This window comes from Myodes glareolus, chromosome 14 (assembly GCF_982192425.1).
Source record: "Myodes glareolus chromosome 14, mMyoGla1.1, whole genome shotgun sequence".
Taxonomy (NCBI): Eukaryota; Metazoa; Chordata; class Mammalia; order Rodentia; family Cricetidae; genus Myodes; species Myodes glareolus.
This window is the reverse complement of record NC_142039.1, coordinates 5,130,842-5,146,247: the sequence shown is the minus strand read 5'-3', so window position 1 is coordinate 5,146,247 and position 15,406 is coordinate 5,130,842. Positions and strand designations below refer to the sequence as shown.

The 15,406-nt window shown below is 40.8% G+C and overlaps 2 protein-coding genes across 3 annotated transcripts in view; one reads left to right on the top strand and one right to left on the bottom strand.

The window, feature by feature from the left end:
- The window catches only part of Mastl (microtubule associated serine/threonine kinase like), a 47,000-nt gene extending 39,137 nt beyond the window's left edge, over positions 1–7,863 (bottom strand). For both annotated transcript variants that reach the window (XM_048460912.3, XM_048460913.3), the window contains exons 1-2: positions 7,602–7,863; positions 3,695–3,832 (exon numbers count right to left, since the gene is read on the bottom strand). In XM_048460912.3, coding sequence (XP_048316869.2) covers positions 3,695–3,832; positions 7,602–7,784 — 321 coding nt within the window. In that variant the 5' untranslated portion in view covers positions 7,785–7,863. The remainder of the gene's footprint in view (positions 1–3,694; positions 3,833–7,601) is intronic.
- Positions 7,864–8,470: 607 nt separating this feature from the next.
- The window catches only part of Yme1l1 (YME1 like 1 ATPase), a 34,574-nt gene continuing 27,638 nt past the window's right edge, over positions 8,471–15,406 (top strand). The window contains exons 1-3 of the mRNA XM_048461253.3: positions 8,471–8,695; positions 11,803–11,931; positions 13,485–13,647. Coding sequence (XP_048317210.1) covers positions 8,663–8,695; positions 11,803–11,931; positions 13,485–13,647 — 325 coding nt within the window. The 5' untranslated portion in view covers positions 8,471–8,662. The remainder of the gene's footprint in view (positions 8,696–11,802; positions 11,932–13,484; positions 13,648–15,406) is intronic.

Genomic DNA, 15,406 nt, shown 5'->3' with positions numbered 1-15,406 from the left:
ATATTCCTCTGTACACTTGGCTGGCCTAGGCTTCGATCCTCCTGTCCTTACCTCTCAAATCTGAGACTACAGGCTTTTTCTATGACACCTGATAGCCATTAAACTCGTCAATTGCCAAGTAAGGCACCCTTCTATAAGTGCAGAGCAATAAAATTCTAATATGTAGTATACTGATATTTCTATGACCATCTCAATATTGCCCTTCATAACTTCCCTCCCCACTCACAAGCCATAGCACAAAGCACTTTGTTGTTACATCTCTCTAGATTCCTCCAGTCCAGAGCAAATCTTCAGTGTGCATCTTTCACGATAAAAATACTGTTGAAGAAAACAGGCTTGTTGACAGAAGGAAGATTTTAATTTGAGACTATTTGATGATTTTTCTCATGATCTGATCCATATCATGAATATCTGGCATACATGCAGAGGTGATACAGTCCTTTCTGGTGACGGCCACCAGATGAGACTACAATTAGGTGAGTTTGAGCTTTGGCTTTCTTTCTGAGTACCTCCCTTGCACACTCAACCTCACTCCTGCCAACACACCTGGGGACGAATCTCTGGGTCCTGTGGACCTTATACAAGCATTCAACTACTGAGCTATTGCTTCAGGCCTCTGGATCTCTAATAAATCCCCAGATAGTGTTGCCATGTTTGTCTATGGACCACATTTTGCGTACCAAGATTTAAACCAGTAATAAAGCAGGATATGTAAGACATGTCTATTATCAATGAACTGTCTAGAATAAGTGAAATTAGAACTGGAAATATAGCTTAGTGGCAGGATTCTTCCCTAGCATGTGTAGGGCTCTGAGTTTGCTCCCCAGCATCACATATAAACAATAAACCAAAAACAAAAGAAATAAAAATACTATACTTGTTTAATAATTCTAGAGTGAGAACAAAAAGCTACAATGTTGAGCAATCACACCTACCACTTACCTACTTTACTAGAATTAGAAGTTACTGGCTACCAATACAATAACAAAGACACAATCATGGTTTTTATACACATACATGTAAAACAGGATGCTGCAAAGACATTTGAAGGCCTCAGGAAGAATTGAAGGATTAAGCAGAGGCAGGTAAGCACAGATAACTTACCAACCCGGGATCATGTCTGGCTTGAACCCCATCTGCATCTAGCTGCACGTACAAACCCTCTCCAAACAAAGCAGTTAGGTCACCCTGACCTATACCTCCCTGCCAATCCTTATTAGCTCTTCTTTTGTAGCCAAACACATCTTGAAACTTATCCTGAAACCAGAGGCGGTGGGTCAGTCCAGTCTACACTGGTGCAGTCAGACAATCCATGTTCTAAACATGAAATTTTAATTACATACATGCCCAATTAATTGGGCATCACAGGAGAGGACATGCATAATAGGCAAAAGCTTACATAAGCCAAGCAAGCTTTCAATCAAACAGACAAGCATTTCCTCTAGAAATCAAGTCCCCTTCCTGCTGGAAGCCCCAGGCAGGAACCAGGAGCTCTGCAGCAAATTTCTCAGTGCTGTTATTCTTTTCGGCTATCTAAACCACACATCCACTTTGTCTTTGCATAGCACTTTGCTTGGTGTTGGGTGGTATACATGTGTGTGTGTTTCTTCAATTCTCGGTGCAAGACGCTGACAACCAGGAAACATCTGGTCCAGGTTGGTAACAAGACAACTTTCCCACCTTCTTTGGACATAGCATTTGAGGATATTACCCCCCTTTTTTTCTGTGAAGAGCCAGGTAATAAACATGCTGGGCCTTGTGGGTTCTGTTGCAGTTATTTCGCTCTGCGCTGTAACACTGCTGAAGATGTGGGTAACAAAAGGACGTGGTCAGGTTCCAATAACCCACTGACTAAAATTCAAATTTCACTGTAATTTTCAAGTATCAAAAAAGTAATTTCTTGGTGTTGTGTGGCATACATGTGTATTCACAGGGCCAGAGGACATCAGGAATACTATTCTGTCCCTGTCTTTATTCTCCGACTCTGGAGCCAGCTTGGTGGGCAGCAAGCCTCAGTGATGTTTGTGTTTTGTGACCCTACCTACATATAGCACTTGTATTACAGGGTCATCTATGATCACACTCAGCGTATTATGACTCAGACCCTCATGGCTATGCAGTAAGAACTCCTACCCACTGAGCTATTCCAATTTTCAAAAACAGTCTTTGGAATTTTTTTCTCAATGTCCTTCCACCCTCACCTTTTCTAAAGCATAGTCTTCTGTATCCAGGGTGGCCTCAAACTTGTTTGAATGCCCACTCCTCCCGCCTCTACCTCCTCAGTGCTGGGATTAAATGTATATACCAACATATCCAGTTTATTTGGTGCTGGAGATTGAACCCAAAATTAAATTAAATTAAATTAAATTAAAAAAAAAGCAAATGCTCTTCTTAGCTCCTAACAGTCAGACTTGGTCATAGGGCAGTGGTTTGTAACCACTAGCTTAGCAGATGGAAAGTCAATTGCTCTTCTATTTGGTATTCATTTTCTTACTGAAGAACAGAATGCTATTTCACAATGCTTTATAACCTAGACATTTTCTGAAGGTGCTCTCCTTGATCTTACTGATTCTCTCTCTCTCTCTCTGGCTCAGGCTGGCTCAGAATGTACAATGTTCTTGCTTCTGCCCTCCAAATGCTAAGATTATAGATCTGTGCCATCTTGCACAGCTTTTAGCTTTGTTTTGGAGCTTAGCTTTCCCACACAAACTTGTATCCTCACACCAAACTACTTCCCTAGCACCACCAGGGGTCAGCTTCATTGGTGGAGCTCATTACAACCCAATACCGAAATTCACTTGACTAAAGAAAACAGAACCAAAGACCTGAAACAATTTCATCAACAACATAATCATCAAAGAAATGATCAAATTCGGATTAAATAATGAAATTTTATGTTGACAAAAGTTGCTGCTCCCATTAGAGGAAAGAGGCAGGACTTACTGTATGATCCCGTATACCATTTATTTGAACTGTGGCTTATTAAAAAATAAAAAGACAACAAAAATGCCTTGATCGTAAATTCATCTTGATGTAATAAAAAAACAAGCATTCAGTACTATGCTACCAAACCTTCTTCCTTTCTAAAATTCCTGACTATATTATTAGATTTTTGTATCACATTTAACACCAGTACAAATTTACTTGAAGGTTTCCTAAAGTTTGGAAGTAGACTAAATCATCAGGTACCAGACCAGTTTTTAGACTAGATATCATTTTTATAACTCACCTATTCTTCAGGCTAACATTTAAATCAGTAATCTTTGATAAAGCACATTTCCCCAATAATGTCAACAGCCTTCAAACAATCAGCTGAAGGCCAGTAACAGGAGAGAAGACTGAAATCCTCAAAGTAAAGGAAGCCTGCCTTCAAATGGCTTGTAGAACTGACAGCATTAACCCTTCATCAGCCTCGCAAGGAACAATTTACCTAGTAGTTTCGACTGCAACCAATTAAGAGCTGAATAACTGGATTCTTTAAAACAAATCCCCTTCACTGTGTCTTTACATACAAACACATCCTATTGACTCTTTTTCTTTGGAAAACTCACTAATACAACATGTAAGTTGGTGAAGGTCATTAAACTAGCAAGTGCAGAAAGTTAAATGAAAGCATGCTAGACAGACGCTGTGCTTTTGGAGAGCTGGACTCAGTGACTGCTGATTTACAGAGGGCATCAGGCCGTTCACTCACCAGGTAGACATTGCTTGCTGACTGCAGTGAGTAGAAGAGATGCACGACGAAGGGGCTTTTGCTCAGAGCCAGGGCATCTCTCTCAGCTTGCACCTGATGAGTCATGTTTTTATTGATCATGTCTGCTTTTTTGACAACCTATAACAGAGGACATGACACCAAACACATTTACCCTCTTTCTTATTAGAAAGGACTCAGAAGTTTCAAAGTTGCTATCATAAGCACCAAGAAAGACAAGAGCTATAGATGTCATTTAGATTTGACCAATGTTAGGAAATTGCCAGATAAACATCTCAGTTGTTAAAGAAGAAAACATTTTTTTTTTTAAAGATTACACCTGCTTGCTGTGGGGTTAAACAGCAAAAGTACTTGAGAAAGAAAAGGAATTAAACTCTTTCTGACTGATCTGTATGTTTGTAGGCAAGTTTTATTAATAACAAGGTCAAAAGATAATAATGCTTCTAATAATCCCACCTAATAACCAGGGAGCTGGTTAGATGAATAATAATATATGTTTATATGTATACATATACATTTTAGCTTCTCGCTCTTTAACAGAGAGGAATAGAGCATAATTGCCGAGAACTGGAAAGATGGCCCTGTGGTTAAGAGTGTATATTACTCTGACAGAGGACCCAAGTTCAATCCCCAGTACCCACGTCGGAGAGCTCACAACTGCCTGGGACTCCAGTTGCTAGGAATCTCCAACACCTTGACCTCTACAGGCATGCACACATGTGGCACATACATACATATACATATTCCTTGACAGAGGGGAATAGAGTGAGAACGCTGCGGGCTGGAGAGATTGCTGAGTGGCTAAAGTACTTGTTCCTATGGAGGATCTGAGTTTGGTCCCAGCAGACGGTGTCTCACAAACATCTGTAACTCTACTTCCAGGGAATCCAACATCTTCTTGTGGTCTCCCTAGGTACCAGGTCTGCGTGTGGTACACATATATGTATTCAGCCAAAATGCTCATACACATAAAGAATTCAACCCCCTCCTTTTTTTTTTTAATGTTGAACTCTGTTTGTCTCAGGAACAATGAGAGCTGGTCATGGTGCCACTTGCCTGTAATATCAGCATTTAGGAGGCCGAGGCAAGCAGGGACCACCGAGCAAAACTCTAATCTCAAAAAATATAAAACAAAACAGAATTCTGAAATATTCTCAAGTGCTGCCTTACAGAAAAATATGAGCTATATTCCCATCCTTATGAATCTTAGGCTGGCCTTGAATTTACTATGTAGCTGAGGGTGCCCTTGAACTCTCAATACTCCCACCTCCACTTCACAAGTGTTGGCAGTACAGGTGTGTGCCATCACATCTGGCCAAATTACACCTTTTAAGTTTCAAGGTAATAGGTATAGAAACAAAAGTATACATTCAAGTTGGAGCAGTAGATGCAACAGTAATATTGGCATCATATAATTTTCAAAGGATTAATGAAAATATTAAAAATACCCACTGGAATCAATGCTTATTATAAAAAGGCATTCATTTAACGTGTTTAATAAAATGATTATTACATGATAATTTTTAGCTTTACCCCCCCTTTCTTAAGAAAAACCAAGTTGAGGGCTAGGGATGTAGATCAGTGACAGAGCACTTGCCTGTCATGGGTAAGGCACGAGGTCTGTCCTTCCCAGCACTGTAGCAAACCTACGATTGATTCTACCTGTTATTTCCTGGGATTGGCAGAATCTCCATGAAGGCCTGTTTGTTTTGTTTACCACTATACCCCAGATCCAAAATATTTATTGGACAGATTAATTGGTGTTTTCAGATCAACAATGATTGCTTGAGATGTTATAGATGGAAAAACAGTTAAGGAACCAGAATAAAGAAGTTCTGAGTCACAAAAAAATAATTCATGGCTTTGAGGGACCAGTTAGCGGTTTGGGTGTTGCTAGAACATAGATTATGTGGAACACACAGTGGAGGTCTAGGGCCAAAAATAGAGAGTATGAGTGATTGCCTAAGGATTCTGGATTTCAGCCTGCACAACACAACCTAAAAATGTATTAAAAATAAAAATAATGATTCGAGTTAAGGAACTATTTCAATCAACTGGGTATAGAAATGAAGGCCTGATGAACCTCAAACCACCAGGCAAATAAAGAAAAAAAGAAAAAAAATAGGATGCAAAAGATCATACACTGTATGATTTATGTGAAATGTCCAGAAAAGGCAACCTTGCAGAGACATCAAGTGGGTTGGTGGACGCGGCATCTAATCCCAGCACTTGGTAGATGGGGCCAGGAGCATCAGCAGTTCAAAGCCAGCCAGCCTTAGCTACATTGTAGTCTAAGGACATTTGGGACAAATTTGGGTCAAAGAGAAAGAGAGAGAGAGAAAGAGACAGACAGACAGTGGAGAGGAGAGGAAAGGGTTAGCAGTTATCTGCTCATGTATTAAAGGAAGGGGCACTAGGTTATGCAGAAAAGGTCATTTCCAGGGCTATGGAACTATCCTTAAAATTGGATTGCGATGATGATTATACAACTACTTGCTAAAATCATCACTGAACTGCACTTTTATAAACAAGTGGGGAGAAATGAGGGCCTGAACATAGCTATTAATTTGAGAATGAAAAATTAAAAATAAATAAATAATGTCTTCCAGAGGGAAAACAGGGACATTAAAAGATAAGCTACATGGATGAAATATAAGAAGGAAAACTGCCTCAAGCTTCTAGCCAGCAGGGTGGGAAGGATGTTGGAGGTAGCGAAGAAACACAGGCGGCAGCCTTCAGTCAGCAGCAGAGGACCGCTCACCCTGAGCTAATCATTCAACAGTGCACACCAGAAATCTCAATTCGTCGACAGTCTGCTTCCCTTTGTTAGTTTCACTATTGGCTGAGAACCAAGAGCTGACAGAACAATTTGAAAAGCATATGACTGTTTTTAAGATTACATACAGGCAGGGCAGTGGTGGCGCACGCCTTTAATCCCAGTACTAGGGAGGCAGAGGCAGGCGGATCTCTGTGTGTTAGAGGCCAGCCTGGTCTTCTTCCAGGACAGGCTTCAAAGCCACAGAGAAACCCTGTCTGGAAAAAACCAAAACAAACAAACAACAAACAAACAAACAAAAAGGATTACATACAGATAGTAAAGGCTTGATTTAGGACACATTTCTTTTAACTTGCTCTATAAATGATCTTAAAATCTAGATATCACTATGGAAAAATTGAAAAGGAAAAATGAAGCTCAATGAGATCTTTTGGTTGTAAAGCACTTGCTCCTGCCTATTAATCTATTATCAAACGGATGGAATTAAAACATAATCTGAAAGTGACTACTACAATCTTAATTAAAGTATCAAACTTAATCCTGGCGAAGCCCAAGTTAGCAAAGAACAAAAGTCCAGATGATACATAAAACAAATGATACTTTAATCAAAAATTTCACAACATAAATCTCAGAACAAAAAAATTAATATAATGCAACTTTCTCTTGGTAAGAGTGGGATTTAAAACTAGCATCTACAAAACAATCATGTTTGTGAAAAGCAAAATTCCGTATGTCAAGCAAAGAAGGAAACCATAACCAACAGGTACTTAAAGCCTTTTGGATTTTGAAACATGACTCAGGAATCATGGCTCTGGCTCCAAGTATCTGCGTTTAGCCTCGGTTTTATCATTTGTTAACACTGGCCAGGGCAACGTTGAATAAGTTTTGCTATTTTCACTGGGCAGTGATTCTTAGACTACAGGAAAGAAGGGCAGGGAAAGGGAAAAGACACACCTGCTCACTGCAGTCAGCCCAAACGCGGCCGTCAGCACGCAGGACTGTGCAGGCTTCGGCAAGCAGGGCCAGGCAGCAGCCCTAGAGCCTGTCCAACAACGACGAAGGAGGACAGCAGGGGAGGACCATCTAAGACCTTCTGCCTTCTAGACTTCTTACCTTCACTGCGTACAACTTGCCGCCTTTCTGCCCCAGGTACACTTTCCCGAATGCACCACGGCTAATGGGCTTCACTATGGTGAACTCCTCAATGGAAGGTGGTCTTGGCACCGGAATTCTATCCACGCACTCCTCTGTCGCTGAGCCTCCTTCATTCTCCTCACTCCCTGAAACAGACTCCATAGCCGTACAGGTCCCACTGCAGCTGCAACTCCCGCCAACTAGATTCAAATAGAGGTTTCGCTCACGCCGGACGCCTCCCGTGACGTCACCGCGCGGCTACGCCCCGGCGGCTCACTTTAAGCCGGCACCGCTGGGCGGGGCCGGCGGGTCGCTGGGCGGAGCCGGCGGGGCGTTGGGCGGGGTCGGCGGGTCGCTGGGCGGGGCTCCAGCTTGGTTGGCGTTCGGCCAGCTCTGCCCTAGGTTCCCAGACTGAGTGTGACCGGGTGGCGCGGTTGCTGGCCAACGAGCGAAGGGACTACTAAGACTTTACTGCGGATCGAATCCAGTGGGGTCCTTCCTGCTTCCAGTCAAGATCTGAAGTTCTCCCTCCCTCTGCCTGAGCTAGAAGCCAGGCCGACTGTTCAGTGAAGCAATGGCTAGGGATGAGGTGTGGAAGCTAGAGAAGTCACAGAATGTGGAGAACCTGGGTGAGCGGGGAGCGCGGCTGACCCCGTACTGAATTCAGAAACAGACTAGGAGCAACTAAAACAACACCCGATTTATTGTGGGAAAAGAAACCAAACCAAACCCCAAATCAACTCCCACAGTGAAATACTACCGGGAAGAGGCAGAAGGCTGACGGGGGCGGAGGTGGGGTGAGCGTGGGGGCGTTCACTTGCTCCGGAAGTACTGTTTCGTTGGCCTCTGGTCTTCCGGGGCAGGTGTCGTCGTAGCAGCTGTAGGGCGGGGAAGCCATTTTTTGTTTCTGGGAAGAGTAAGGAAGAAATCGGGACAAAAGCGAGGGGACATAAAGAGAAAATAAAAGGGCTCAGCCCCTTTCCTCTGAACTGAAGCTAGGAAGCAGTTTCGGCTGGCGGCAAGGTCCCGAGGGCCCCGAGATGTTCTCCCTGTCGAGCACTGTGCAGCCCCAGGTGAGCCCAGCGTTTAGCCGTTTCCTGCGGCCCTTTTGCGACTGTTTTCCGGATGCTGCCGTAGAATCGGGTTTTCCGAAGCGAAGTAGTGAGGAAAGCGACGAGCTCAGTGTGAGTCGCGGCTGAAAGTAGATCAGGGTACAATCCTGAGACTTAAAAAGCGTTGGCAGCCAAGCCTAAGAGGGCAGAGGCGTGATCTTACGGTGGCGGATCATAGCTTATCCGATGGCTTGTACGGAGTTTCTGTTATAGAGAATTCAGGCATTGTTTATGGTTGTACATTCTGAGTTGGGGGTTTGTGAAGTCTACGCGAGAGGTAAAGAGGACAATTAATGTTCTTTCCATCTACCTCTTTCTGGACCCCTCTTTTTTTCTTCAAGACGAATTTAGCTTAAACGTACCCTAGTAATTTGACTAGCCATTTTTTTTCTTTCTGGTCAGAATTAACTCGTGTACATTTTTGAGTCATCAGATTGTTACTATTAAATAGTTTAAGAATTGATTTGTATTGCTTACTTTTAGGGTCTTTCTTTCAGGAACCAAATTGTGTTAATTAATGTCTTTTTCCTTGATTTTTTTTTTTTTGATGATGACAGACAATGGTTTCTGTGACCAGATTTTCGTTTGTAGGCTTTCTCTGGCTTCTTGTGTGGAAGGGTTATGGATTAAGGATGCTGTTGACCTAACCCAGGAAAGGGATGCCACCCCAATCAAGTAATGTTCAATAATTATGAAAAAGAAATACAAATGTCAAGTGTGGCACCAGTCCTGAGGGAAGGGGCAAGAGGATTAGGAATTGACAGCCAGTCTGTCTCAGGAAAAAACAAAATAGAATTTCACTTGGTTTTAAGTGAGGGAAATGGTGGAAAGTGATGTTTCTGTTTTGGTCAGCTTGATACAATAAAGCGACTGTTTTCCAAGATGGCAGTGTCTGGGGAAGTTCTAGTAATTGGAAAACCAGTAGATGGGGACTGTTGAATATAAATTTAATTAGTTTCTGTCAAGAAGACATGATGGATAATTTACTGTCATGGAGTAGAAGACATACATGGTAGAGGGGCCAAAGAGAGCAAGGTGGGAAACCCCCTTAGGTAACAGCGTCAATTTGTTCCTCAGGACTGGACTTCCATGACCTAAATCTTGATTGTTTTGGGTTTCATAAAACTGGATCTTCCTATGTAGCACAGAACAATTGGCTTGTAGTAATATAGTAAAATAGACTCCTAGCTAAACACCTATAACACTGCTGTTATAATGGAAACTGAATCCAGCATGAATTTTAAAGGAACTTTGCCTTCAAATCACAGCAAGAAATGCAATAATAGCTAATTTTTATGTTCTAGATTTTAAATTATGGGCCTTGGTATATAATCAGAGCCCATTATTTTATTCACTCAACATCACACCTGTTTGTCATTCCCTTATACACTGTTAAGCTGGAGTGTAGCACTGAGTACTAAAATACAAAAGAATCCTTGCCTTGTGGAGTTTATCTTTTAATTGGGTAATATGATACAATAAAAGAAATATTTTATGGTCTTCCTGATGACAAGCTTCTGTGAAATTCTTAGAATTTCTTGAGTTATTGGTAAATCATAAGCCCCCATGGATTACATCTGTGTTTGTCCTAATGAGGTGACTTTTAATCTGCAAATAACCTTAGAGTGGAACTAGTCAGACCAGGTAATCTTAGCATCCTGTAATTTCCACATCTTTGGGCTGTAGGAGGGTGTTACATCATAACTCCAGAGAGGATGTCCTCCACTAGGTGTTCTTCCCGGTCTTGTCCTGTGTGCTTCTTTATGTTCATTTCTGTTTCTCCTTATAGGTGGGGAGTGTAAACAAAGTGTTTTCATGTGTTCTTCAAGCTCTTTCTAGCCCAGGGCGTTAAGGGCATTTAATAACTGAACAGGAGACGATTTTCAGGTTCTATAGGTGTTAGATTTTAAGCCAAAGGGTGACTTTGATCTTAATATGATCATTTTATCTTGGGCTGGGAATGTGCTGGAGCTGGGTAAGGGCAGGAGCAGGCGAGTAGGTGGTGGGGTTTAGGACAAGATGGTGGCCGTGGGGAAGTACAACATTAGAAAATTCTTGCTATCCTGTGAAAGTGGCTTTTATTTTTCCACTTCCCTCAGCTTTCCATCTACTTTAAAATTATGCTGATAAAAATTATTAAGGTGCACGCATTTGTCAAATTATTTCCTTAGGATAAATTTCTAGAAAGTAGATTTTGGAGGGTGAAAAATATATATTTCAAATTAATTAATTTTTATGACATGGTCACTGTGTAGTCATAGTTGGCTTTGAACTTTATGTAGACCAAGCTATCCTTAAACTTACAGAGATCTGTTCGTCTCTTCCTCCGCAGTGCTGGGATAAAAAGTGTGTACCATTGTGCCTGACTTTTAACATATCCAGAATAGTATCATGAAAGAGCAAACCAATTTTCTTTCCACCTCCAGCAAATGTTTTTGTTTTGTTTTGTTTTTCAAGACAGGGTTTCTCTGTATAACAACTCTGGCTGTCCTGGAACTAGCTCTTGTGGATCTCGAACTCACACAGATCCTCCTGTCTCTGCATCCTGAGTGCTGGGATTAAAGGTGTGCGCCACCGCTGCCCGGCAAGGATGGACAGTTTTTAATGTCTAGTTTTGTTGATTTGTTTTTTGCATGTATATATGTATGTGTGTTTATTATGTCTGTCTCAATTTTTTTTGTATGTGTGTGTATGTGTTTGAGTGTTTGGTGCTGGATCTCAAGCCTAGACCATCTCTTCTACTGTGCATGGCTCTACCCCTGAGCCATATCTCAGCTTACTCATAATTTTGACATCTAGTTAACTTTTTTTTTTTTTTTCGAGACAGGGTTTCTCTGTGTATCTCTGGCTGTCCTTTAACTCACTCTGTAAGACCAGGCTGGCCTCAAACTCACAGAGATCCTCCTGCCTCTGCCTTCCTAAGTGCTGGGATTAAAGGTGTGCGCCACCACCACTGCCCAGCTGTTTTAACTTTTAACAGATCCAGAATCCTGACCAGAAAAGAAATTGTTTCTATTTTTTTTTCTTTTAAACATGCCTCTTAATTTGAAATTGTATCTGTTTTCTAGGTTACAGTTCCTCTCAGTCATCTCATCAATGCTTTCCATTCACCAAAAAACGTATCTGTTTCTGTGAACACACCTGTTCAGAAGCAGCACCGAGACACAGCTCCTGAGCATGACACTCCCAGTAGTGAGGTAATAGTTATCTGAGCTATATGAAAATGCCTTTTGATACGGTGAATTTTAATCACACTTGATCAAGTGTTGTCTGACTACAGGGCAAGGTCAATTGGGGCACCCTCTCCTCTATTGCTTAGGGTCTTAGCTGGGGTCATCCTTGTGGACTCCTAGTAATTTCTTTAGTGCCAGGTTTCTTGCTAGCCCCATAATGACTCCTTTAATCAACGTATCTCTTTCCTTGCTCTCCATTTCTGGCCTTCCCTCATCTTGACTATCCTGTTCCCTCAAGGTGGTCTCCCCCTCCCACTCTCCCTTCCTCCAGTCCTTCCACCCTCCCCTCTCACCTCCTCACCCCATGCTCCCAGTTTTTTCAAGAGATCTTGTCTATTTCCCCTTCCCAAGGGGATCTATATATGTTTCTCTTAGGTTTCACCTTGCTACTTAATTTCTCTGGGGTCATGGACTATAGATTTGTTATCCTTTCTTTACTTTACAGCTAGTACCCACTTATGAGTGAGTACATACCATGCTCACCTTTCTGGATCTGGGTTACCTCACTCAGGATGCTTTTTTCTAGTTCCATCCGTTTGCATGCAAATTTCAAGATGCCATTGTTTTTTACTGCATAGTATTCCATTGTGTAAATATACCATATTTTCTTTATCCATTCTTTGGTTGAGGGGCATCTAGGTTGTTTCCATGTTCTGGCTATTGCAAATAATTCTGCTATGAACATAGTTGAACAAATGTCTTTGTAGTATGATTGAGCATCTTTTGGGTATATGTGTAAGAGTGGTATTTCTGGGTCCTGAGATAGATTGATTCCCAATTTTCTGAGAAACCGCCATAATGATTTTCATAGTGGTTGTGCAAGTTGCATCCCCACCAGCAATGGCTGTGTGTTTCTCTCATCTTTGTGCTTCTGTTTCCCTATTTGCCCAGTTTTCTTGTTCATTTTTGTAGACAACCATTGCTTTTCTTCTCTTTGATAACCTTGCTCTCTAATCATACAGCCCTAGAAAACTTTATTACTGAAAGTATTGTAAAGTTGAATTTATAAGTTAAACATAGTAAGAGATTAATAGCAATTAATAATATAAATAACAATTATATTGCAGTGAAAGTTACATCAATGTGATCTCTCTTAAAATAGTCTGTTTTACTGTACTCCACTCAGCAAATACTATTCTTATGTGTGACAGATGGTGATTAGGTTGGCACCTAGGTCGCAGTGCTTTCTATGCAGAGAGGGAAAACAATGTAAAGTCTTCACTTCATTGGGAATCATAATGTTTAACTAACTGATGGCTTTGTTATAGTGAGAAATGTTTAGGAAATATTTAGAAATGTTTAGAAATATTTAGGGAGACTGTTAGGGCTTTTTTTTTTCTTTGTCAGACCCATAATGAACCTTAGTAAAACTAGAACCATCAGAATATTTATATTAACTTATTTTAATAATTAAGATGTCAGTTCATTTTTTTTAATTTTAAAAAATCGTTATTGTTTTTGATAAGTATCCTTTAAATGTCTCATTAATGTTAATTTGACTGTTTTGTCTTTTATAGCCTGTACTTAATTTAAGGGACCTTGGATTATCTGAATTAAAAATTGGACAGATTGATCAACTGGTAGAAAATTTACTTCCTGGGTTTTATAAAGACAAAAGAGTTTCTTCCCATTGGCGTACATCTCATGTTTCAGCACAGTCCTTCTTCGAAAATAAATATGGTATGTTAGTTATTATTCTTGAACTTACTGATGTTTATACTATATTAACATTTACTATGGGCCAGTTCTTTTTTGAAGTGTTTTTTTTAATTTATAATTTTTCTTACTGCTATAATGTTATATTTATAGAAAAATTGTAAACTACAGAGAATTTGTCCGTACTCTTTTGCTTCCCATAGTATTGATATCAGGGCTTGCTCATATTATGTAAGCTTTTTTACTACTGAGCTACATGTCCAGTCTATGAATATCTTTTCTGTGGTGCTCCGTGGGGTCGAACCCTTGACCTCATTGAGACTAGGCAAGCACTCTCGTTGTTGTACTGAGTTATATCTTTAACACTTTAATTAATTTTTATTTTGAGCCAGGGTTTTGGCAAGTTATTCTAGCAGGTCTTAAATTTGGTGTCTTCCTGTCTAAACCTCCTGAATAGCTGGGATTATAGGGCTGTGCCATTTGTGATTCCGCCACCCTCCCCCCACACACACCCCAAGACAGGGTTTCTCTGTGTAGCCCTGATTTCTGGAATTCACTATGCAGACCAGGCTGGTCTTGAACTCAGAGTACCTGCTTCTGCCTCCTAGGTGCTGTAGTTAAGTTAAAGCTGTGCATGCCATCATTGTCTAGCCTACAACCTTCTTAAAGTATCAAAATTCCAGGGCTGGAAAGAGGGCTCAGAGGTTAAGAGCACTGGCTATTCTTCCAGAGGTCCTGAGTTCTATTCCCAGCAACCACATGGTTGGCTCACAACCATTTGTAATGAGATCTGGTGCCCTCTTCTGGCCTGCAGGCATATATTCAGGCAGAACACTGTATACATAATAAAACAAAAATTCAAAATACCTGCTTCATATAGATGGAAAAACACATTTTAAAAGTCAGTAAAAATTGTAGGATTTCAAGAATAAAAAAAGACTAAAAAATGTAAGAGTAAGAAAATAGTAGGACAGTTCTAAGGTTTGAGGGCTTAGACTACAGTCTTGATTGAGTCGTTTGTCTTTGACTTCCTAAAGTGTTGGGTTCATAGTAAATCTTCAGGGCACATTTTTACTTTAAGGTTTATTACTCTTATTCCCCTGTTTTTCTAATCTGTATTTTTACAATTTAAGATTCTTCATACTGTGAGCTACTGGGCTCCACTTGGGCAGGCAGAGATATTAGAAATGAGTTTCTTAGTTGGACTCTTAAGAAATTTTGGAAAAATGCCTTCCGTGTTCCTGGAACATAAAATCAAATGCCTACCACAGAAGAGAGGAGATGGGGAGTGTAGTGCAGTGGTTCTGTGAGTCCTTGAGGTGCGAGCCCGGCTGTCCTAGAAGTCACTATGTAGGCCAGGTCGGCCTTGGACTCAAGAGTTCCACCTGCCTCTGCCTCCAGGGCTCTGGATTAAAGATGATTGCAAACACACCTGATCCTTTCAAGTCAGAAGTCAGATGAGAAGCTGTGTTTGTGGTGTTCTGTGATACAGAGCTTTGAAATGGCCTTTAAGCAATAGCAGTAGTTAACCACTCTGTCCTTTTAATAAAAGAGATTGTTTTTCCTTTTTTTTAAACTCTAAATTTGAATTTAGTTTTGTGGGCAGCTATAGCCGCATGCCAGAGAAAAATAGTAACCTAAAGTAAGTGATAGTGAAACGAGGGAGTGAAATATAAAGGAGTTACATTAGTGCATCAAATGTCTTTCTTAAAATACTCTGTGATACATTGTCACTTTTCCTAGTATTTATAAATTTATATTTTATACAGTTTTTCATGCGTTT